The sequence below is a fragment of the Cygnus atratus genome, chromosome 8 (genome assembly GCF_013377495.2).
Source record: "Cygnus atratus isolate AKBS03 ecotype Queensland, Australia chromosome 8, CAtr_DNAZoo_HiC_assembly, whole genome shotgun sequence".
Lineage (NCBI taxonomy): Eukaryota > Metazoa > Chordata > Aves > Anseriformes > Anatidae > Cygnus > Cygnus atratus.
In genome coordinates this window covers 30,489,949-30,516,212 of record NC_066369.1, presented here as the reverse complement: position 1 = coordinate 30,516,212, position 26,264 = coordinate 30,489,949, and the positions used below count along the sequence as shown (strand labels likewise).

The 26,264-nt window shown below is 45.9% G+C and overlaps 1 protein-coding gene across 3 annotated transcripts in view; it reads right to left on the bottom strand.

Moving 5' to 3' along the window:
* The window catches only part of ROR1 (receptor tyrosine kinase like orphan receptor 1), a 156,192-nt gene that overhangs the window by 47,781 nt on the left and 82,147 nt on the right, over positions 1-26,264 (bottom strand). For all 3 annotated transcript variants that reach the window (XM_035564402.2, XM_050712196.1, XM_035564403.2), the window contains exon 2: positions 3,536-3,607. In XM_035564402.2, the coding sequence (XP_035420295.1) occupies positions 3,536-3,607 (72 nt within the window). The remainder of the gene's footprint in view (positions 1-3,535; positions 3,608-26,264) is intronic.

Below are 26,264 nucleotides of genomic sequence, written 5' to 3'. Positions count from 1 at the left end.
CAGGCACAGCGAAGACGTGCCCTGTGGGACGTTTCCCAGCCTTGCCAAGCTCCGGGGATTGGGCCCCCGATTGGGCTTTCTCCTTCCACCAGACACCCTTTTTTCCCCTTATATATATTTCCCCTTATTTCTCCTTATATAATTAAATACCTATTAGATGGCGTTTTCATTTCTCTTTTTCCCTCGTGGCAGTCCCTCTGCACGCCATGATTTACCAGTCGGGAAAGAGGAATATGTTCATAGCTAAATTTCTCCTATTTTAAAAGTGATTATTTTTTTATTTTTATGCATAGTTTGTTTGTTTTTTTAAGGTTTTGGTGAGAAACCACCTCCTCCCTCCCATCAATCGTTGCTTTCAACAGCTCTTCACGGGTGGCTGCGTCTCTTTTAAATTCATTTCCTGTTAAAAAGAATAAACAGGCAACTGTTTAATGCTGTCGATTTAGCTTATTTAATAGAAATTGAAACCTGAATAGGGCTCAGTTGTAAGATGGTCGCTGCAGAACTCTCCGAGTCAGGGAAAGCACCGTATTAAGTAATTATTTTAAAATGCAGAATGTTGTTTAAGGAGACGATGAGCTGTTCCTCCTTCTGCAAACCCAGGAGACATGTTCGAGGAAGAGACGTTCGTTTCCAAAAGACAGCACACGGAGTTAGAGTCACTTAATGCGGACAGCCATTCAATTGGGAAATTTGGCTGGAAACCGCTTTCATGTGGTGAACTTAATAGGCTTTAAAATAAGTTTTACTGGGACGCCTGCGTGACCTCACAGCTGACTGCAGCAAAGACAAGTGGATGTTGATCTCTTGAGCTGCTTGCTTGCAAAAAGAAATGGCAACTAAGAGCATGCCTCGTGTTCTCCCCCGAGGTTTCGCCTGTGCTGCGGCGCGTCGGGCTGCACCTAAGCGAGGGTTTCAAAGACCTTCAGCGAGAACTGGCAGCGCCCACATGAAAGCCCCCGCTACTTTCCTGGGCAAGACGAGACGTGTGTGCCTCGCTTCACTTGTGGGCACGCTGGAAGAACCCTCCCCTCTGACTAAGCATTTCGGGCACCAAATGCATTTTAATCACATATGTAAATCCGCGTTTAGGTGTGCAAGCTTACAGCAGTCTAAATGCTAATCGCGGGCGGGCAAAGGGGCCGGTAATCCCCCAGGAATGCAGGATTCAGCCCAGCCAGTGATAATTGCCACATTCCAGGTGGATTAGAAGCGTGAAACTTCATTTTACCTGTTCCTGACAATAGAGCTCAGGAACAGGTGCCACGGAGGTAACATGGAAAATGGTTTAATTACTAACGTTGAGGCCCGCGGGACGATTTCTGTGCCCGAGCTGGTGGCAGCCGCCCAAAGCCTCACCTCTGCTAATGCCTGAGTCGCTGCTTTCCGACACAGCAGGGACCTCCGAACTCTGGCTGATACAAGCTGGTACTTTGCATTTTGATGATCTGAGAATTTGGAGTTGAGAGTGCTTTGAAGGCAGCAGACTCGGAAGGAAGCAGGCAATCCACACAGTCCCTGCTGCCAGCAGGCAGCCTGCTCTGCTTCCAGGCTTGGTCAGTCAAAGCAAGGGTTTGGAGAGTGCCCATGTGGGGCACGTCCTACTGAAAAAGCAGCATTTGAACAGCCAGCTGAGAGCAAGCCTAACCAAAATATGGGCAAAAAGTCACCTTGGTCATAAGAAACCAGTCTACACAAAATCTCTCGTAAGCAATAATAACAAAGAAGCTACTGAGGGCTATTTTTCAGATCAGCTCAGTCTTAAATTGCTGTAAAATTATACTGTCTTCAATATCACTTTTGTACCTTCCCCTCTGTCCGGGTTTTGGTTGGGAGCACACAGCTTTCACACAGTGACAGATAGCAACCTGACCATGGGCACATAGCCTATCAAACCCTTGGGGCTCACGGGGGAGAATGAAGAATATCTCACTGATGATGGCCAGCAGAAAAATATTTCAATCACCTCAACAAAGTGTGACTCTGACTTCTGTGATGACGGGCCGGGTTCCTAGAGGAAAACCTCCCCTGTAGCTTAGTAAAGGTCCTGCTAAGGATCACATCGGGGGCCTGAATTAAGACTGTCCGATTGCCTTACCTTGGCATTTCTTAACTTTGGAGTGTTTGCCTTTGTGGCCTTTACCTGCTCCTTCTAGGCCACTTCTTACCTCCTAAAAACAAAAAACCTGCCAAACAAAGCAAGGAGCACAGCGGCATCCTGCTGGGGATCACTGCCCGGGTTCCTCAGCAGCTTCGGGACGTTCCCAGCACCAAGCCCAGGCCTGCCAGGGGCACCGTGATGCCACGGGCACTGCAGTGGGATAGGACATCCATCCCTCAAGGACTTCTTAGAGCAATTTGCAGTGAGTTGGAAATCCTGGCCTTACTAACTACATATTTTTCTGCCTTTCCCACTGGAAAGCACAAGCCCTTTGGCTTTCTTCCTCTCCGGTCTGGTACGCAGTTGGTCTTAGCGCAAGCAGCAGAGCTGCAGGAGTCTGTAGGCAAATGCACAAAGGTTTTCACCTGAGTGTGCATCAGCTGCAGTTTTGAAAAAAGTTACAATTCAGCCACATTTTAGCAGGAATAAAGCTGCAGGCAAACCCACTCCCAGCAATAATTGCTTCCCGGAGAACTGATGCACTCTTGCTCTCAGGGAAAGAGTTAACCCTTCCGTAAAGAGCTCAGAGCTACAGATTCTTTTCATACTTACGCACAGAAAACGTATTTAAGCTTAAACATTAAACTTTATGCACACATGTTCGTACAAAATATTAACAAAATACAGACAAAAACATTTGGGAAAACCATCTGTGGCAGAACTCAACTATGGGAAATTTCAGTCTAAATAGTTAATGGTTGGCAAAATTATACACAAGTGAAAAGAGATTGTTTGACAAATTGAACAGTTAGTGTGGCTAACAGCATCCTCCACTGTAAAGGATACATTAGAAGCATTTCAAAGACCAGACTGACTCAGAAGCTGCAGGCCACTGCCTTGGAATAAGGGCTACAGGAAGCTAAGCAATTTGGTTTAAATAGTTGGTGGTGCATAATTTACAAAATGAAGGGGAATGAGAAATATATCTCTTTTTTCACAATATATACCCTTCAGAAAGCTCAAAATCACACATAATTACCACTTGCAAATGCATTTTCCTTTCTATTAATTCCAACCCTCTAAATTTCACAATAAAACACAATGAGGCAAACTGACTCTGCCTGATGCTTGTTAATTTTGAGTTCAGATCCTAAGATCCACCAGACAAAATGTCAAGCAGTTCATAAACTAACAGAACTCACATCTTGAAATATTTTTACCATGTGGAACATTTTACTGGAACAAGAAACGAACACAGCATTCTCCAGAAATCACAGTACCACACGTAATTAAATGTCAAATTATCACAAGGCAAACAAGGTTGATCTTAAATGCCCCCTCATCCTTTTGCTTGCTGATGCGGTGGAGTCAAGAAGAATAACTGAGATTTTAAAATCTGATTTCACATCTTTCTGTATTTTTCTGTCCACTTACCTTTATCTAATTCACTTGAGATGTTCCATGATGACGTAGGCATGAAATCAGCAACCACTGATGAATTTGCTCCTGGAAGGGAAAAAGAGAAGAAAAATGCTGTTGGTATATTGATCTTGTACCATGAGGAGTGTAAGAGGCATTTATAAAGTTGTTGTCGCAGTAGTAAAATTATTTGAAGAACAGCAGTTATTAAAATGCGCTCGATGCTCTGCGTTGGCAGGCTGACACATATGGGCAGCAGAACCAGCAAAGTGGAAAAAGGCACAGGGCCAAGCTGGAGCTTGTTTTGCAGGGCTGTCACTGGGAGGCCTTGTGTTAATCAAGCAACCAATCTCTGAGATGTGTTCGGCCCACCTTAAAATCTCTCCACGGGTTTTATAGAGGTAGAATGACTCTGCAGTGCTGCAGCAAAGAAAAACACCAATGCTCCGACGCTGCTGAACATGTTATCTATTAACATTTACGAGAGATTTTAATCCTGCAAACCCATGTGCACAAGAGACACCATTTATGCACTGAAGTTAATAGGGCTACTTGTACGAAAACCCCTCGCATGACTCACATAAACACAGGCTTGAGAGACTGATCTGAACATCAGGAGCATTTCCCCGTGGCTGTTACACTGTTTTCCCTGGAAATTAATACGCGTATATAGGAGATTTAGTGAGGGACACGGGAAGGCTAGGAAGAGGAGGGGTGCACACGCATTACATGACACAGTCTCCAGTAGCACCAGTAAGGGTTTAGGCTGGACACGAGGAAGAATTTCCTTATGGAGAGGGTGGCCAAGCACTGGAAGGGGCTGTGCAGGGCAGTGGTGGGGTCCCCAGCCCTGGAGGTACTGAAGAGACGTGTGGATGTGGCACCACGGGACGGGGTTAGTGATGGGACTCAGTAGGTCAAGTTAACGGTGGGACTTGATGATCCTGAAGGTCCTTTCCAGCCTAGACAATCCTGTGATTCTGTGACATGGGAACACCGTGCGCTTCCAAATTTCTTGTGTGCCCCAGCCCTGGGAACAGGGCTTGGCCTAGAAGAGGAGGTGCTGCGGCAACACGCATGGGAGAGGACAGCACATTTGAAGTGAAAATAAGAATATGCCCCATGTGTCAGTGTCTGATCTGAGTCAGACACAGGGAAGACTCGCTACAAAGGAACACCCCGTGGCCTGATCCCGCACCCTGGCTGGACCTCCAATGCCCGCAAATACAGAGCTGAGATGCTGAGCATCACCACGAACCCAGACGAGAATGTAAATATCACAAAGTGTAGTGTTCTTATTTTGACACTGTCCCTTAAGCTTGTTCCTTTAACGCCAAAGCAATCTCAGTACAAGGATACCCGAAGATCTGCTTTTATGTGATCGGTGAGCAACTTCTCTATTTCATTAAGAAATCACGAGAAAATTGTAAACACGATGTCACACAAACGCACGAAGCAGTTAAGTTCAGATTTAGCCACTGCACTTTTTATAAATATCGTCTTTCTTAAAAGCCCACCTGGTAGCACTGCTTATTTAAGACTCTGTCAAGTATTTCCAATGTAAACACAGAATCTGCAGGCATTATAACTCACCTCCGAACACAGCCCCTGGCCTGTGCAGATACGCAGGGCCGAAACCCACTGATGGGGACAGATGCTGAGCCACGTGCAAAGGCCTTGCTCTGAAGTCAGCAGTGACACCCATTTACACAAGGTGAGGCTTTGTCTCACCATGTCCATCCCCCTGAACTGTTTACTCTTTAACATCCTTACGCTTTTGTGAAATTAAGTTTTTTCCAAGCATTTGCCATCTTTTCCAGCGCTGTGCCCTCAGTGAGAGGAGCGAGGCTCCTGCTTTCTTGCTCTGGCTTCAGGTGTCACCACAAACCTGTGCACGCCCCGTGGGGCTTTTCCCAACACCACTGTCACAAATTCACCCCCCCACACTTTACTGCTTTTAGGACAGTTATCCCCAGACGCAAGTTCAGCTTCTTAACTAACCCAAACGCTAGGTACTGCCTGGCTGAGCAACCTGCAAGGCTTGAGGCAAACAGCATGGCTCCAGAGCTTCGTGGTGACCACGGTCACCTGCACAGGATGACGCAGATGTCAAGGAGGTGATAAATAACCTGTGGGCCAGCCCTGAGGTCCAAATGCTGACCAGGACGTGGTCGGTGCCAGAGGTTGGGATGTTTCGTCTCCTCTGCCTCGCCCTTCCGTGCCTCCTACCTGAGAAATGGGGCAGCTCCTTATGACCAAACCACTCCTGCAGGCTTAGGACCAAAGCCCTCCGAGAGAGGTGCCACCACCTTTCACACCTCTCGTTGAGACCAACTTTATCTCATACGTCCATAGTGCGCGGCTCCAACCCACAGTCAATAGATGAAGCCCCTCATGCTTCTCATGCATTCAAGTTTTGCACCTGACAATGCATTTTCTGTGGGTAGCGTTACTCCTGTTCACCTGGAAACACCCCAGTACTAAGAGCCCCCTTTATGTTGCAGACAGCTAACACATTAACCAAAATGAAGGAATAACTACTAACAATACCATGACGAAATACAGTATTTCACTGTTTACAACTCCAGAGCGTTCATATTATTCTTTTTCTTCAATTAACACTTTGATTTCAAACAATTATTTGATCGAAAGGAACACGCTGAGCAGCCACAAAGCGCGGGGGTGTCCCGTTCATTCCCAGTGAATGCAGAAAGCAAAAGTAACCGAGCAATCAAGGCCAGCATTAATTTAACATCGGCCTGCGATGACTTAGGATTGCTGTGCGTGCAAGTGAGAGCAGCGATACCTCTCCTTGGAGAAACCGAGTCCGAGCCCCCAGCCAAATGAGAAGCGCGCCCAGGGGAGGTGAGTCACGGCTGGGAGGAGGATCAAAGTCTTGAGCTGGTTCCTCCCCTGGGACCAAAGCCACCTCGCTCTGCCTCCGGGAGCAAAATGCATTTAAAAAGTACAGACTGGGAATGAGTAAGAGGTTTTTTTTTTTTTTTCCTTTGGATTTGTGAAATCCAGGTTTCTGTGTCCTCAAACGTACAGAAAAATGGCCAACCAACTCAGAAAGTGCCTCTTGTGCTTGGAAGGCTCTTAAATACTTAAAAAGAGTCTGGATTACATCTCATAACGTAGCGTCTCCTAACCTGAACCATAGTTCAGGTTAACCCACAGAGTCACCAACAAGATCCTTTGATTCCAGCTCTGTTCTACACGAAACGGGAGTTTTGCAGAGGAGGAAAGGCTGAGGCACCTGTGCGGCAGCCACAGGAACCGCTGTGAGCTAGGGAGCAGGAGGCAGAGCAAGGAAGATCTTTACATGCATGAGCACACCCCCTTATTTTTTCAGACTTTACAACCCTTAATGGCCCACCCAATCGCTGTTGAGCCTGAAACATTTTCACCGAGACTCACGCATCCTGATTACGAAGCTCTGCATGGAAAGCACCGTCAAGATCTGGGTCTCTGGACCACACGGGTGCATCACCTAGCACAGCAGATGAGCAGTGATGTACAGGCTGTGACTGGGGCACCGGGTACACTGACCCAGAGCCGTGCAATGTGCCAAATTCAGTCCAAACTGCATCATCAGGGCCAGCAGAAGTTGGCTTCCCCTCATATGCATTACAATGAACGTGCTGGTTTATACAAACGACGCTCAAAGCAGGTCTGCTCAGCTTGTGAGCCACCAGCGGCTGCGTGGGAAGCACAGAGTGCACCCCGCATCCACCCCTGAGCTCTCCAGCACACATCCACCCCTCCCACCGTGCACCCAACCTTAAAAGCATCCCGCAGGCAATGGCTCCCCTCATCCTGTGAACCCCACCTGCAGGATGTACTGACAGCCTTGCCCATTTGGTGTCACCATTCAAAGAACAAAAAAAAACAAAAAAGAAAAAGAAAACCCCATATGCTTAATACTGCAATTGGATATCAAATGAGGAGTTTAAGAATTAATCAAATTAATCCTTAGTTGTTAAAAACACCCTCTTGCACGCTGCTTTAATTATTTGAACAGCAAGGTTTGGTTTGAAAAAAAGGCAATCTGAGAAACGTGATCAGCAGAGGCCCATTACCCCGGTAAAATTTTATTTATAGATGAAATCATCCCAGATGAATGAAGAATCTTATCCTTAATTCACAAAAGATAACTATCTGTTCAAACCTCTATCACGATTAAGAAATGCTGGTCTCAAGTTAATGAGAAATCACAACAGTCAATTAAAACCTCTGTGAAAAGCCAAGCCGACTGCATTCAAATACCCACCCCACCGAGAAGTTGGCTAACATCTGACTTTATTACCATATTGCATAAGTGTGGAGCGAATTTCACACAAGTCAGTCCTTTTAAAGCCTTTGTGATTAAATAAACTTCAATAAGGTTTACAGAAAGTTGCCCGTGAAGAAAAACTACAGAGCCAGTTCTTATCACAGGCACACACCACTGTCTCATTTTCTCACCACCAGCAGCCATCACTCAGGGCCTAGTGTTTGTACTGTCACGACTACAGACCCATCAAAGGACGGGGCAGCCTCGTCTGCTGCCCACAGAACCAAAAAGGAGAAGATCCAGGCCCCGTGCCCAGGCTAATTAATATCTCCGAGCTCTGCGTCTGCTACACAAAGTAAAGAGAATATAAGTCAAAACAGGAAGAAGGCAGATAGCTAGGACGACACCAACCCCTGAGATGATTGAAGATTTTAATGGGAAATAAATCCGCTGTACAGAAACAAAGCAGAGAGCAAAATAAGTCTATGAACGTGGATATTCTGCTTGCCAGGCAGGCCGAGGGCTGTACGAGGCTGGATGGCTGCTGAGCGTATGACTTTGCACGGCCAGAAGTGTTGCCTGGGACAGGATTTCTACTTGGTGGCACAGAAGGAAACCTCAGGTCTTGCAGGAACCCAACTTTTCCATGTGGAAGGTATGTCTAGTTAGAACACACACAAATAATTCAAAGTGTCTTCTATATGGGCATCCTTTGTCACACTTTGTATCGTACCCGTGGGTCCTTCTATACCCTCATTAAATGCCCTACAAAATTCTGGACTTAGATTTTTTTCTGACGCAAGTAGGAATGTGACTGCAATACCTGCAATTCAGACCTCAATGCAGGATACCCAAAATAGCAAAAAGAGCATGGAGGGCTTTAAAGTAACCAAGGAGTTCGAAGTCTGAGTAACAAACTAAACCATGCAGAATTGAAGTTTAAACTAAATTAAAAACAAAGTTTTCCATTTGCAAATCTCTTTCTGAAGCTGCACAGAATGCCTGAGCCGAGTGAGACTTCTTATCCCATGCAGGAATTTGCCTAAGGAAGTGATAAAACCCAAATTACACGAGACACTAAAAACAAGATTGGGCAAGACATTCCTACATGTACGGATGGGGAGCCGTCCCACGCCGTCAGGAAGGTCAGGACAGGACAACGTAACAGCAGGTTTGGGCACCACTATTTCAGCCAAATCACTGGTAAAATCACCATTTATAGCAGCTGTTCTAGAAGAAACACCAATTCCCCTTAAAAACCTGAATGAAAATCTTCTGAACGTAGTCTTCTTTAGCTGTATTGTTTGGATATAATATTGGGAAAACCAAAATCATAGATAAAATTATACAGAATTAGAGTAAGCCCTAATTACTCTAAGTGTTCAGAATTTTTGCTTTTCTGCACATTCCACATCTACACTTCATCTTTCTCTTTGTCTGGTTCCTACCTGACTGATCTCTTCCAAGATCTTCCCACAAATACGCCCCGTGGCTGTTTTTCTTAGCCGTATCTCCATCATCTTTTTCCTTCAGCATTCGCTGTTTCACTGATCCTTTGTGAGCTCCCCACACGTTCTCATCTGATCTCCCAAGATAGTACGTTTTGCAATCAGCCAGTTACCATCCCATCCACAGCCCACCCTGGAGGTGCTGAAGGAAATCTAGACATACTTTCTGCAGGCTGTAATGGATACGACCTATTATTCACTAATTTTCTTGTCTGTTTAATTGGCACCATCCTGAATTTCCATAATATATCCCCCAAATGTCGCTTACATCTTTAATGCATGAAAGGATTTTATTTCCATGACATCAGTACCTCTGCGTGTCAGTAGACGTGTCCGCCTTACACAGTCCTCGTGTTTCAAAAGGGGGTAGGAATCACACAAATACATCACTCAGCTGAATGAGGCAAAACTGCGCCAAGATGGGAAATTACCGAGAGCATTTCTGCTCCTCAGATAAGGCAGGTGTCTCAAGGAGAATATACTGCCTTTATTGGCATGCAGTACCATATGTCGATGGCAAACCTTCCATTGATTAGTTATGGATACAGCAATTTCTGCACATGATGATGTGTAAAAATACGGTATGCTACAGCAAACACTTCACGGCGAAAACACATTCCTGCTGAAAGTCTCAGCCCCGCAGGTTCAGGTGAAGCTGTTGGCCTTTGTACTGTCACTTGAAATGTTCTGAAGGAGAGCAGCCTGTACGTTAGATGCAATAAAAGCTGCTGGAGAACAGACCTTAACCAAAGCTCTATGCAGTAAGCAAGATGAAATGTTGCACAACGGCACTTCTCCTTCCAATGCTTAACTTTAAGTCATCAGCTTTACTCTGCCTGGTTACTCTGTGGCTGAAAAAGCAAATGCAGGGCTCGTCGTGCCAGCACCTTGCACAGGCAGACGCAAGGCAATTTTGGCAGAGCTCACAGCAGTCATCGCTCTGCTAGAAACCACGCTTCCCACTGGCAAAGGCTTGCTCGAGCTCTGCAGGCTGCTCCATGAAGATAGGGACAGAGACGATACTGCACGATGCTAACAGCTTTCAAATGTTAATTGTGTTCTCACTCTTACAGTGTAAAACTTTCAAGCAGAGCTATCTGTTCTTTATCTGCAGTATATCATTACTGATAGCCTGGGGCAGATTAATGATTGGCATTAGATAGGGAAATCTTCAACACCAACGAGCAATTCGAGCTCTGTGGATTTCACACATACAACGCATTAATTTTCAGCTTCCAAAGCAAGAAGTGCAACGAGATGGTTTAATTTAGTGCAGGACTGGAAATTGTTAGGGACCTCATTTATACCACAGCCTCTGCCACCCCGTCCCTGCTACCGGCGCTTCCATTAGCACATACGAAACGAACAACCTCTCTACCTGGCTGTCTTCCTAAATGCTCCGTGCTCCTGAGGGGTCGTGATAAGTGGAAGGACTGACCCGTTTGGGATCGGAGGTGGGAAGCCAAGAGCCCTGCATGCACCTGACACCTCTGCCCTCCGTCCTCCTGCAGAGCTGCTCTCTTTGATGAGGATACACCTGGAGAGCTTTGGCTCAACGTGAGCAGCCACAGGGGTTTTCTGGACTTAACGGGATGCCAGTAACACCCACCCCAAGAGGTCTACTGGGGAGGACAGCAATAGGCAATACCGTCAGAAAATTATACAATTGCTACGTACGCCCTACCTGCAAACTGTTATAGCACCTTTAAACATGCTGGCAGCTTCCTAATGACCTACACAAGTCTGGGCTGACCTCAGTATTTTTAGTAAGCTGCTCTTTGGCTGAGGTCGTATCAGTTTAAAACTGTTTTCTTCCACGGGATCAGAGCTGTCTCTTGGAAGAAGAGGTTTTTAAGAAGCCTTTTTTATATGCTAATACTTTAATCCTAGATTTCTAATTACCGAACTACAACTCCTTTTCATTGCCGCTATTAATTACAGATTATCATTAATGTTGGATGGATTTAGAAGTCACTGTGGAATCTGGGTGCACTTTACATTGCCTAAATTGGGTCGTTAACAGTTCCACTTAAGAAGAGCAAAACACTGCACCCTGGAGCAAGCCGCAGCTTTTAAAGACTGGGGAACGAAGAAAAGAAATGGCCAGCTGGCTGAGCGCCAGCCCTACAGAGCTCACAGTCGGGTCTTTGTGCTTAGGACCGGCAGGAACGTGGCCACGCTCGCAGCCCAAGGCACATCGCCCAGCCCTGATGTTTCTGCAGGCACAGAAAACGCTCGGCTCCGGCTCCCGGTGACCAGGCAGGGTCCTGCTCTGCGCCAGCTCCCAGGCCCTCTGCCTCTCCTGCCAAGGAACCGGGGGCAAACCCGGGGAAAAATAAAGGTTGGGCATCTAGGTTAACTCGAGGCTATAGTGCCTTGGAGGTCAGGGACTGGTTCCTGATCCTGCTGGCAGTGCAGAGCGAGGATGCAGAAGGAATATGTCCACCACCCTAAGGCTGGCAGCCGCTGAAAGCCCCTCAGTGCTTTCTCTAGGTTGAATCCTCTGTACTCTGCACAATCTGAAACATCAGGCATGTGAAAGTAAGATGTTGGAAGAACACAGCTTTTTCTTGCCCATGAAGGGAGCTTTTATTGGACACAGATCTCAAGAGGAGCTGGTCGTTTTGTGTAACAACCCTGGAAGGGAGCACAGCACAGCTGGTTGTCATGCGAAACTACAAAGCTGGGAATTTACATACTAAGTGCCGACTTCTCATCTCTCCTAGCCTACCTGAGATAATACTGGGTTCCTATCCATATCCTGAGCTATCCTCTTCTGAGCGCCTGGGGCTGGTGGAAGGAGAGAAGAGGAGGTGGAGGTGGGAACCCCGCAAAGGGAACGGGACGACTGCAACGGAGAAAAGGCAGAAACCCAGCAGCAGCAGCAGGACATCACTGGGCGGCGAGATGGGGCAAGAGGCTGTGAGAAGAAGCAGAGGAGTCACAGAGAAACATCAAAATATCAAGAGGGCAGGGAGATGGAGGAATACATCCCGGGACACTGTTAGGGCAAACGTTTCAACACCTGGGGTGAGCCCAGGGAGGAAGAGGAGGGGGCAGTGCTCTGTTAGGCAGTTTCTGGGGTAATGCCATGGCAGCAACATGTGGGCACAGGGGCTGGGAGCTCTCCTAATAATTCTCCCAAAGGTCCTGAGCCTGGAGGGTGCCAGGAGCCCCCCCGGGCAGGAGGGGGCTCTTGCAGAGCAGCTCCGAGTGCCCCCATCACCCGGCCCACGCCTGCTGCGGATGCTTGGCTCACGACAGGCATCAGTGCCCCACAGCAGCATTTTGGGAGCTGCCCGTCCACCGACACAACAACCACACAAGTTCCCGTGTATTTATCTCCGAAAGCAGCACGACCGAGCAGCGCCCACGAGCGCACGGCTGGGACAGAGGTGCTTGCGGACGAAGCATGAAGTGCCCAGCCAGGGCTTTGCGTTGCACCTGCTCGCCTGTCCCTGGCTTCCATCAGTGCCACTGCACTAAATCCACCCGCGAAAGCTTTAAGGAAGGCAAAGCCAGCCAAGCACAGGGAGGGCAAACAAGAAATCATTTACATCCACCATAAATCGCAGCACACCATAACTCCTTGCACCTCAGCACTTGAGGGCCAGAAGTGATTGAAATGGATAAGGCTACCGCCAATCTACAATTAAACGCTTATAACTCGTGAAGAAAATTGCAGGAGAAGTCTGCCCTGTGCAAATTCATTATTATTTTTCGAGCTCGATAATTATTTTTGTTGCAGTGAAGAAAAACGTACCCATGTCAGCTCATGAATTAATGAACGGTCCTGAAACAATTACTTCTTAAATACACAGAAGTCTCCCTAGTGTAAACACGCTCCGTTTTATACCATATCCTCTTGGTACAAGGCACACATTGCAGCATGACTTATTGGCTGCGTATGATGAAACAGTAAATGTTGCACGTTTGACGGCTTCAGCCTCATGGCTAGGATTTTACATCGGTTGATGTTGATTAATGTACAAACTGCCAAATTTATAAAGAGGCTGAAACACAACGATACACTGTGAAACATATGCTAATAGAGCACAATTTATATAAAAAGGGGGGAATGTAAATATTTAACCGATGCCAGAGCTGGTTGCTTTGGCCAAGTCAGGACTGAGCTACATTGATTGTTCGAGAGGAACTTGCACCCTGCTCGAAACCCACACAAGCCTGATCTCAGGCAGCCTTACAGCCTCCACGTTTCAGCAGGTAGACTTAAAACCTCATTTCTTCTGCTAAAAGGCTGATTTTTTTAATTTTTCCTTGAAGTCAAGCAGACGACACTTGTGAGTAAGAGCTGGCGAGCGTGTGTGCACGGCACTGGGTTCGGCAAGAGGTGCGCTGGAAGCAGGGTGCTGCCCCTGCTCCTTCCAGCTCCTGCCCGTGCAGGCACAGCGTGCCGAGAGACCGCAGCCACCGCGACCCCTGGCCAGCTTGCCTTTACCTGCAGCCCCAAGGCAAGGTCTTTCTGGGGTGAAGACTGCAATCCCTTCAGATGGCTCCACGCACAACGCTGACACGACACGGGGACGCCTGAGGGGCCGCTCTCCTGGTCCCGTCCTCATGGGACCCCAGACTGGGGCTGTCCCCAGCTAGCTAACAGAAGCAGTTATACAGGTAATTAGTCTGCACAAAAGGTTTCCATTAATATCGTGGAGTTGTTTTTTTTAACTCTTCATTGCTGGAATGAGTTAATGTACTGAGGAGCCGCAGTTACAACTGATTTGCTACAGAAGAGGCTCAGCAGCATCTCCTGGATTCAGATCTCTCTCATATCAAGAAAACTGAAATCCAAACTTAACAGGAGGACCAAATTTGTTGCCATTGATATTTGATTTTCAAATGCTTTCATCAGTGGTTTAAGCGTGCCCTTCTGCTGGATTCCCCGTGACTTCAACACCTGCAGAAGGAGGCCAGCTTCGCAGGGCTCCCATCACAGCCCCGCTGTCCCGCAGCCCTGCAAGCGTCGTGCCGGCACCTGAACAACGGCCCCAAACCCCGCGGCTTGGCCAAGTCAGCCTCCTGAACCCTGAAATCATGCAGCACTTTCTCGAGCACAGTCAGGACGGAAGGAATTGTCAGTGCAAAAGCACCACTTCTGAACAGCACGACTACGACTTAGCAAGCCTCCGTCTTAATTGCACCCAGAAGTACAAAGATCTGCAGTGTTCACGACCCCGTAATGTCTATGCCACACAAAAAAAACAGTCTCTAAAAGTTAACAGCCTGCACAATAGGAAATAAACAGGAGCAGGGCAAAGTTGGCTTGTTCAAGCTTAACTGCTTTTGCAGCCGCGGAAGCCTCGTGGAAGGATAAACCAACTGATGATTTTTTTATTAGCTCGACAAACAAAAAGCCAGGCTTCCGATGTAATGCTACTGCAGATCTACCGAGATTAGGTTTCAAAGTCGTGGCAACTGCCATCCTTTAGGAACCTCGTTAGCTTGGAAATGGATCCAGGACTTCTCTGTCAGGCAGGGCAGTCCGAACAGGCCGAGCACGGTGCATCCAGATCCAGCTCCAGTGGACCAACTGCTCGCCGAAGGCTGCACATCGCACAGCTGCACCCAGGTTTTGGATTGCTGTTCCTAATTTCTTGTTCTTTGGGCCAAAGGACTGCGGTGATATCGAGCTAAGCAGGTGACGAGGGCGAGTGTCTGCTGAATTAAGCCTAAGCATGGGTGGAATTTGACGAGTTCAGATGAGCTCATACGTATTACAGGGCTAAATGTGACCAGTGGGTTAATGAACATCAGTCAGTTCTGACAGCACTCAGGCACACTCAAACTATTTTGCACAACCTATTTGCAAATAAAGGAGAACACAATTCTCCACGAAGGGTCCAAAGCGAACAGGACAGTCAGAAAACAAAACAAAGGACTGTCCTGTGGCCTTCTTGTTAGTTTTGTATCTAGTACTTACAAACTGCTCTTCCAATTTCTCTCCACTCATCTGTAATTAGTTCCCAAACAACTCTTTATGGTCAAGCCCAATCTTGAAAGCCAATCTTCTGTTTAATCTTTCAGTTTTCCTTAAGCCCACGTACAGTTCCTGTCCTCACTCTGCCAGGAGCTGCACCGCCTGTTTTGTCCCACTTCTCAGCTCTGGCCCGCTTGTACAAGACTCCCTTTTACCAAATCAAAGCCACGATGCTACCAAAGGGGCGTCCGAATGAACGATGGAGACTGGCCATACACAACTGCGACTTTGGCCTCTTGAGGGGTGGCTGTAGTTTTGGGAGGGGAGCTCCCATCTGACAGATACAGAGCGCTGGTTGCACAGGGTCCAAATGCTCTACCAGTGATACCAAAAAGATGTTGGAAATGCCTGGGTTTGATTCTGGCAGATCACCTCCTCATTTTCGTGATCCTGGTCAAGTACCACAATCAACCATGTGTTTAGTTTAAGTTCAAATGCTGAAGTAATCAAACTGCTTACCCTCTGGCTGTACAAGACTAAAAACTTTCCATTAGTTAATACACGGATGTTCAAGGAATATTTGAACCTAATCCAGACTGTACTGAGCTACCTGCAAAACGCAGCAGAAGATGATGATTTTGGATGCCGTTTCAGGTTTGTGCACGCCTTTAGTCCTCCTGAAACATGGCACTGCTAAATTGTATATTTTCCTACCCAGCTTCCCACATTAATTGACTTTGACAGCGGGTTTGTGAGCTGCCGTTAGTCATGCTGTTTACAGAGTGCCAGGGATAACAGATTATAGCATTACAATAATCTTTCAAAAATTTAGCTATTAAAAACTCAGAAGGAAGTAAGAGAAGGGGTTTTCATGGAGGTTACCTGATTTGATAATGACGTTACATTTGGTGCAGCCAAGCACCCCGGCTGCAGGAAGCCCAACCAGCAGACGGAGTATCCCTGTGGGCAATGCACAGGGCGAAAGGACCGAACTTCTCTCCCCTAGTGCATGATCCCCCAGTGCCAGGCCTCCTCCGGGATATTGCAACTCAGGCTGGAGGGTCCATTAACTTCAGGTGATGCCTAAACACGTGCATGGAGCAAAAATCTCCCTATTCTCATTGGAATCCGTACTGAAAAAGTCCTCAATTTCTCAATTTATGACAAAGACAGGACAAAAATCAATGAGAGCTCCATCAGCAGGTATATTCACAAAAATATGGATGACACCTCAATAGACCAGGAGAACTGAACTCAACACAGAGGCACATTTTGGGCAAAGAGATGAAATTACTGCTGCTGCGTTGAGGACCACTGAGGTGGTACCACTGCGACGGTGCTGAGGAACATCCCAGGGCAAGGGGTGGAACTAGACAATCCCTTCCAACCCAATCCATTCTATGATTCTACAATGCTGTGATCCTTCAGTGCAAACATACACAAACCATAAATATCAATCATGTGGAAGTGTCTTTTTGACCACATTTCTCAGCAAATTGTGTCTCGTTTGAAATGCCTGGGCTTGGTATGCCGAAGGCGGGACCTCTCTGAAGATGTGGTTCTCTCCAAACCACAGAGCAAATCATGCCCTGTGATTTTGGTTTCCTTGCATTACTGGCTTAAAGCTCTGAAACCATTTAATACATACAAACACACATCCATACACGCATACAAACACATGCATGTGCACTCAACTGAGCAGATACAGGCTTGGGATTCAGACACACAATCCTGCACACGCGGTGTCACATCGCAGGCATGAACATCCCACTGGTGATGAATTTCACAGCAGCAACCACAGCACAATGTTCATTGAGAAGCATTTTTTGTGGTGATCGCCATAACTTTGCTCTTGGCTTTCTGATTTAACAAACTGAACCACTTGTGGACGTACCAGGCAGCGGCATGCACAGCTAGAGACACAGGCTCCAAACACAGCCGCGGGAAGGGACGCACCCAAATACCCTGCAGGGTGCTTGGTGGGGTGAGGTGGCAATCCCAGCGCTCTCCCACATCGGGGGATCTGCAGCTGCAGTGGCTCAGGCATGGAGGACAGATGAGACAAGAACCACTGGTGGCAAGGACCTGATCGAGTCATTCCCTGGTGAACAAAGAAGTTACCAAGTCCTGCCAGACAATGAGGAACCCTGAAGTCCTGCCTGGCGGCCAGAAACCCTGACCACCTGTAAAGTGCATTTCATTTATGGAACTGATGCAGACAAACAGTGTGGAGGAGTTTACTAACCAAGGCTTTGCTGTTGCTCCTCCAGGCCAAAACTGTTTGAAAACAAAGCATTACTGACATGCGCCATGCCACTAAACTTTGCCCACTCCTACCTGAGCCCTTCAGCGACAGCCTTGAGCTTTGGTAACCTGCAGTGTCGTACCCAAAGCAATGAATGCAATTTTTATTTCCATCGATGAGCAGAATTTATGTTAGGCATGTTCCAGGTTGGAAGTAATGACTAAAAATACTTGTGCATTCATGTGCAGCTTTACATTAACAAATTCAAGAGACTAATCTAGAAATAAGTGATGAGAGCTGAGAGAGCCCCTCTCTGTGCAAACCCAGTGAAGAACAAGGAAGAGCAAAACTAGTTTTCTGTGACACTGGGAAATTACACTTTCCAGCTTTGCCTTACGAGAACAAACTTCTTCCAGCATGTTACTGGGTTTAAACAGGTAATAAACTCACTTAAATGGAATCAGAGACGAGGCTGACATCCTTGTATCCCGCACCCTTATATCAGCCCCAAGATGGACTCTTACTTGCCAGAGGTGAGAGGAGATGGAGGTGGTGAGCAGGACGAGGAACATGTGGATTTTCCAGCTGCCTCTTGCAAGAGGTCTCCCTTTACACCCAGAGACCTTGATGTGTGGCAGGGGAAGAGAAGAAAAGCTGCATAATCACTGCATTCATACACCGTGCGGCATAAACCATGGCACCCTAAAGAGATTGCCATTTTTTCAGATCCAAAAAGCCTATTATTTTTCTGGTAAACCTTCACACATGAGTGCAGCTGACCTTCTGCGGGCAGGGACACCCCGCACCTCGCACAGAGCCAGCCCTGCACGTATCGCCCTCAGCTCTTCCGCTGGAGGCTCCCATCCACACGTTGCTTCCCAGTTCCCACTGTGGTCGAGGGAGTTCTGACTAACCAGGATAAATAAAGGTCTGCCCAAAGCTTTCAGGATTTGGCTTGCTTAGTGCCATTATGCTTGACATTGTGCCAGGCAAGGAGAACTTGATCTCTGCTCCAAGTGGATAAACACTGACTGGTAGATTCGTGGAGATCTCAGCATGTATTTATGTAAAGCAGTGCAGGTGGGTTTACTTTTTAAATAAATAAATACAAAAATACTTCATAATGCTTAGAAGTCAGCACAGAACAGTGTGGTGGGTTAGCTTCTTATGTGCTGGGTTGAGAAGAAAGTCCCAGCTGTACCAAGAGTCACCAATGAATGGAAAGAGCCAGGCCGGCAAGAGATCACTGAGGGCAGCAGGAGATTCCCCAGCACCGAGAAATTAAATGCAGAGCAAAACCAACATGCAATACCACAAAAAAAAAAAATAATCCCATGTATGCAAAGGGACACATTCGATTTGTGTAGGAACTTTTCCTTCACAACTAAATCTTAACAGCTAATTAGTGTCTGGACGTGCCCCATCCCTGCCGCAGCCTCATCGAGAGGCCTGTCTGATGACCCTTGAGTCAAGCAAAGAAACCAAAGAACATGCTGAAATGTTTAACTTATAATTCTCACTTGATGATGCTACTAACTTTATTCTAGGAACTGGCAGAGACAAAAAGACAAAACAGAGGAAACCAGTGTAGCTTTTAAAGAAGCACTTGGTCCCACTTCTGCTTCCATTGAAGCCAACAGTAAAGCCGCTATTGAATTAGGAAATGCTGAGCACTTTTGAAAGCTGCACAAGTGGATGAAAAGTGCTATTAGTTCACAAGTCCTCTATCAATTACAAGCAAGGAAAACAAAGAAAGCAAAGTAAAAGCAAAGAAAGAGGCAGAAAGGTTTCAAAGCCCTTCTAAACCATCACGCGCTGACTGCCTACATCAGATAAGCAGCTCCAGTTTTCTAGCAGTCCTTTCATCTGCACACACTCTACTGAAGGCCACTTCATCTTGGTCTAGGTTTTAATTAAATTTAATGTTTATTTGCACATGCTAGATCTCTTATGCACGAGACAAAACCAAAAAACTTGCCATGAAGCCATTAGAGTCAACTTAGGGAAGTCTGTGGAACCCGAGCAGCCAGAGCCTCCACAGGCTTCAGCCCAGGCCCAGCCGAACCAGGCCGGCCTTGAAGCCAGCACCCTTTGGGGCAGGCTTTGTGACATCCAACGCCTCACAGCCCACCGGTGGCACCCCAAACACTGCAGGACCCTACAGATTATGTGCTCTTACGAGCCACTCCGACATGCTGAACGCTTTACCTCACTCACACGCTGGAGAGAAGAATTACATAACTCCGAAATTTGCTTTGGCAGAGGCAGAGGACACTGTGGCACCATTTGTGTGTACTCAGCAATTTTAGAATCCAAGGATTTCTCCGCGTTGCATACTTGGAGATCTAATAAGGGCGCTCTGCGCAGTTTCTGGCTGGTTAGAAAGCAGACAAATAAGAAAAATGAAGACTGTTGTTTTTACTAGGCTGTCAGTTAACATTTAGCAGTATGGCTCAGGTTCCTTTTTTAAGGGTGTTGTGCTCCGTCCTGGCTATTATGTGAAAAATGACACAAGGTGCTGGTTTTTAAGCAGTAAGTCAACCCCTAACGACCTTTTATACACAAACATTTGTAGTCTTTAAAAGGTGAATGTGGAAGGACAGGAATGAAGGAAACCTCCCTTCAGACAACTAAACTAGATTTAGTTTAGCAGCGAGACTATACACAGCACTACTAGAGCTCCCCTCTGCTTGATTAGCAGCCCCAAAACATTTATCCACTTAAATATTGCTTTCATTACCTCAGTTTTAGGGAACTGCAAATTCAAAGTGCTATTCTTCCCAAGCATTGATGGCTAAGACCAGCTTTGAGGTGTGCAGTGGCGGGATGATAAGGATATCCATATTTACACCCAGCCACAGTAAGCGCCAGGTTCGATCCAAAAGGGAGAAGAAACAGTGCTTTACTTTCCTGCTGAATGATGCCTTCCACACAGCTTGGACAGGAGAAATAAATGGCAATACTGCAGACAGAGAAGGGAAAATATGACATTCCTTGCTGTCCAGAGAAGAGAAAAGAAGGATGGGCTTAAGGAAGTAATTTCAAACATAGGGAGCCGTTGTACAAGAGCAACTATGAAGACTATTTCCTCGCACTCATCTTCACCCTAAAATAATAAGGAACTTAAGTAAAACCAGACACTGGACCAAGGGTTTTATAGTCTTTTCTCCATGTCCGACTGGAGCAGAGGCAGCTGGTGGGACACAGAGGGAAGAGCCATACTGTAGCACGCATTATGTTGCACAGCACAGTTTCTGAAAAACCCTAGGCATAGTGGGTTTTTCTTGTAAAAAGGTCAGGAGAAAGAGAGAGATAATCACTGAAAAATAATCTTTGAAATAAACAGATCAGCCTACGGAGAAAGGACCCGCACGCTGCTTGGTGGGATCCAGCAGAAACGTGGCTTGAGGAGGATCACTTATTTCTTCAACAGGCTGCGCCCCTGGCACCTCAATTCTCTCTCCACTAATCATTGACTCTCTGGTTTCAAAAGTGCCATAAGGCTGCAAATACCGTCAAAAAGAAAAGATTAAATAAAAATCATACCTAGGAGAAAATGGAGATGAGATCCATAGCAAAAAGGGTGTTTCCTTGTGAGTAGCTGCCCAGCTCCACGCGATTACAGACACTGGGAAGTCACGCTTGGAAGGAGCGGTGAGCCTGGTTTTCATGTCTGCACGGGCAGTTCTTACACAAAGGAAACACCACACCTGTGGGCACCACATTTACCTTAACCAGTCAAAAAGACATCAAGATACAAAACATCCAGGTGAAATGTATGAAGGCAGCTCTTATGCATGAGTGGAAAAATGAGCAGACAACGGATTAGCCTTGCTTGCAAACCGGACTGCAGTTTCACTTACGGTCAGTTCACATAAAATATCTGTGGGCTTGAGTGCTATGCTGCAATACAAGCCTACATCTCAAAACATACTTCTGAAGGACTGATACAGGAGCTGCAGCTGCAGAAAAATCTCTTAAAATATCCTTCGGTGGTGCAACAGTGCCTTGACAATCTGGTCATAGAGTTAGTAGCACTAGCTATTAATAATATGTATTTTAAGCTCTGGATAAGATGGCTTTTCTGTCTTGCTTTCCTTTTGCATATTTCTATACATTCAGAAATGTGGTGAGGGACACAAAGGTGAAGAATAAGCATAAAATGATAACTGAACATAAGTCATGCAAAGAGAAAGAAAAACAGCGAGAACAAGTCCAAAAAGTTGATTGATAATTGCAAAGAAGATTTAGTTCAAGACCAGAAAAAAAAATACTGCAACCTGGAGCCCGCATCTTTTGTGCCAGCTGCCTGATCTTTAAACTTAATCAGTGCTGACTGCTGAAAGCCTTGCCGAGCCCAAGTCCGCTGCGGAGATATCTGGCACTCCTATTTCACAGCAAGGATGATTTATAACTTTGCTTTGTAATATTGCACCTTTGGAGCACTGGGTATTTTGAAACCCTTCATAATAAGCTTATTTTGGGGGGGGAATTCTCGTAATGCCAGTTGGCGAAAGTTTAAACTGAAACTCTTTAAAGGTATTCAACTTTGAAAAGATTTACTACGAACATAATAGCAAATATGGTTGGTATCAGGAGCCAATGACATTTTTTCAGTCTAGAGAGAGCAAGTAGTCTGTTGTTTCTTACATCTGGAACAGTAGTAATCTATTCCTTAAGCCTGAGCAATCAAATTACTCTAATTTTCTGTTGTCTTGGCTTGAATAAATATTTTCAAGACAAGTTATGTTAAAAATATGCACACGCTGACTGCACAGTTAAATGTGCATAACATCTGTGCTGCAGCTTAGTGTGGCAAGCTGGAAAGGTATCCCAGCGGAAAGGCACTTAAAAAAATCACTCAGTTTCCAGTTGAATTAATAACCTATTAAATAATAACTACTGCCAAAAAAAAAAAAAAAGGAAATATAAATAACAAAGAAACAGAGGGAAGATGGGGAAAAAATAAGGTAGACAGCCGTCATTCATGGGATGCAAAACTGCCCCATCCGGGCTCACTGGGCAATGGGGAAAAAGTGAGCAACCTGCCAGGGGTTTGCTATTCCCTCCCAGTCCCAGTTCCTCACCACTGGAGGAAGTGATTTGGATGGCAATTATTCACTAGTTGGTTAGGAAAAAAGTGAAAATTTGATTCATTTCACTATTAGGAATGGAAAACTTCTTAAATTTCAGAAATGTTGAGTGAAATAAACAGAGGCAATTATTATAACTATTTCCCACAAAAAGTCCCTGTGAAAAGCTCCCCATTTTGGATGCAAATTCCATAAAAAATCTAATGGGTGATGAAGGAAAAGCAAAGTTTGTATAAGCAAAGTTTGTATTTTTGGAAACCTGTATGAACAAAATCAAACACATCCTGCGAGCCTTGCTGTCTGAGCAACAAGCCTGCATACCTACAAGCACGGGGTAAAACTGTGTACAATTTGGGATCAAAGTCCCATGTGCTTCCCATTTTTTTTCTATGCATCAGTGGCAGGGGTTGACAAGCGTTTCTTAAACTGTAACAGGATTTCCAGTTTTAAACAGGTCATCTAAAAGAAAAGTTATTTTTCACTTGCAAGACACCATTTACATTCCAGCCCGACTGCAGGAAGAAAATGAAAGCAGTTAACGGTTCCCTTTTTTACTAAAGCAGTTTTTCCTTTCCATTGCCATTTTCCCTTCAGGTATTGCCATATTAAAACACGGAGATTAAGCTCTGGTGAGAAGTTCTTTTTTCAAAAAACTGTTTTTGGTCATTTTTCATTTTAAGGAATGAACATTTGGTGTTGGTTGCACTTAATGGAAAATATTGGTATAATGAAAGCCCTGGTTATAAATGAAGATGTGTACATTTTTAGATGTTTATTCACCTGTTCAGCTGCTCAGTTAAAAAAAAGTTGCTGCTCTTCCTCCCCCCTAAAATCTGAAGTGACTTCAAATTGCAGCGTTTGGAAGCTAATGCCCTCTCCTGCTCGCTGAGTCACAAGTCTGCATTCCCATCATAGTTCTGAGCTTCTTCCTACAAACACCAACACAGGGGTTTTGCATTCAAGGAAATGAATAATCACAGCCTTCCTTTAAGCAAAATAGCAGACAAACCCCAAACAGCGCTGCAGCTGGGGTACTTCTCATTCATCTCTCTGTTTCTGCAGGGTGTAAAGACCGCTGGGGGCTGAGAGCAGGGCTCGGCCAGCCAGAGGCAGGGGAGGGGGGTTTGAGACCCAAGAGCTGCACAGCCTCCCACCTCCTTCGGGGAGAGAGTTATGTCTGTTGAGAGAGAGCGTAATTGATGTTGAAAACGCATGCATACTAATAAATTAATATCACGGCAAACACGAATTACAGGATTTATGGGAATGCAATATCGTCCGCTTGGTAAACAGATCTGAAGCACAGACGATTCGGGAGGATAAGAAATACAGAAGCTTGGTTTGCTTCCAGCTGGGGAGATTAATGTCAATATTTAAGAGAGCACCAATTCGCTTGCATAGAAAAGGGGGAAAAAAAAATCAGTTATCTGAGACAAAATATTGGGTTGCCTTAGTGCTAGAGGATTATCCAAATACAGTAAAATTTCCCTCCTTGCTCTTTCAGTGTTTGCATCTGTCAGATACCACGGACCTGCCCCTTCCAGCACTGTTCTCAGGGAAAGGCTTCAAGTGATGAAGGGGCTGGTTCTTATTTTTTGGCCAAAAGACAGTTCTCCCGTTCCAACACTGCTCAGCTCAGCCGCAGAGCATCCTCGCTCCTGGGTGCCTGTGGCTCACAACCCGTCTTTATGGCTACGGGCCAGGGTCTGATGGCCATTTAAAATGCTTCGTGCGGAGAAATGCCTCTAGCACCGCTGAGGATAAGTTCTTCTGGAAGTGTGAGGTTTTCTTCCGTAAGAACAGCAGTCCTAGCCTAATTTTCTGTATTCCCTGGCATATGGAGCTGAGCCAGGTGGGGAGGAAGGTCTTCTGCTGGAGAGGCGAGGAGCACACCTCCCTCTGCCTCCTCCAGACACCCACCTGAGGAACAGCACCAGCCACTGAAGTCCCTTTTTATGCTCTCTTTCCCCAGAAGAAGGCTCTCTGGGCCACTCAGACCCATATAATAAATTATCCTACGGAAGGAGCGACTCAGAACAGTTTAAACGTATCCATCCCTGTAATTCCTTAGAAATAGTCTGAAAGGTCAAAGGTTTAAAGCAAGTTCTTTGAAAGAGTCCCACATTGCTGAACTTTTAAAGGAACCTTAGCAGGAATGTTAATTACTCAGAGTCATGCATGACACACACTTCACATGCCCAGTGCCTGGTATAAATTTAACAGAAAAGCCTCAAATCCATTTTTCCTGAGCGCATTTCAGGGCCCGGTTCAGCAGAGTCCTTCAGCACATACTTAACTTTAATAAGACTTAAGCACGTGCTTAAATATGCTGTATGAGGGGCTCATGGTCCCCGTCGCAAAGGGACCAGAACCATAAAAAAAACAGGCCAAAATGCCCAGGATACTTGAAAAATTAATGGGAAGCAGTGACCTAAGGTGTTATTATAGACAGCTTCAAGGGGAAAGCTGCCCTGGGTGCTGCACCGGGCCGGGGCTGGCCATCATCACCCGCTCTTGGGGGACTCCTGAGCTGCACCCACGTGGCCAACAGGAACAGATTCCTGCCTCCAGGCTCCTGTCTGACACGGGATCACAAAACCCCTTGCCATTAACACCCCTCTGCTCTGGCCTCCCTCCCCAACCACCCCAGCTCCCCCAGGCACCACCGCCGGGTCAATTCTCACCGCCTCCCCGTGACACCCGGTCCTCGTCTTCCACGTTCTTCCAAATTCACAGCTTGTCAAGTTCTGCTACGTTTTCACCAGTTCTGTTTCTGCTACACCAGCAAACTACTCGGAATTGCACCACTCTCACATTTATAATTAGAAATATTTTAATCTCTCCCATGGAAAGGAAGATAACTTATCTTTCTTAAAAATAAACAAATCCAAATGGAAAGAATTCATTCATAATTAAATCACTCTCTCCAGAAAAGCTACGAGCAAGATTGATGATTTTCGGAAGAGATAAAAGGATTAGAAATATAACTTTAAACTTGTCTTAAGGGTAAAAGCTTACACCCACATCAGCTAAATGATATCCATATCAGTTACAGGGAACGAGCTTAGATCAGTCCCAATTCCAAGAAAAAATTAGCAAAATAAAACTAGAAAGATAAAACGAATAGGCAGCATCTTTCAGAACTGTAACGTCCCAAAGTGCGGAGGGCCTTAAGAGAGAACATGTAAGGGAGAAATATTTAAAGGAGTCTGGAAGGTTTTAAAGTGCATTTTACATATTGCACAAATAGTTTTTTTTCATGGAGTATTTTTAAAACCTTTCCACACTTTGGTTGCACTGTAACAGTGTACTATAAGAAAGTATTTCAGGGTGAAAAGAGGAAGGCAATGTGAAAACACCTGTGAATTAAAGAAACATGGGGCAAAAGCAGGAATCCACGATTCACAAACTGGGGGTGCAGGAGCCAGTTTTTATAAAGAGCCAACTTTGGCTCATCAAAATTTTGAAGCATGCCCAAGCCGTACCCAACAGCGAAGAAATTTGGTTAAGTGCTCTTTTTTTTCCCTTATCTATCAGCACCACTTGATTGCAAGCAGTGACTTTCTGGATGGAAATAGATCTCAGAAAATGTCAAAGACCTCTGTTCCCATGGTGCTCCAGCCTTGCTGGCCCTCCCTTCCTCCCTCAAATTCACCAAAACACAAGAGGCAGGTTGGCAACTTATCC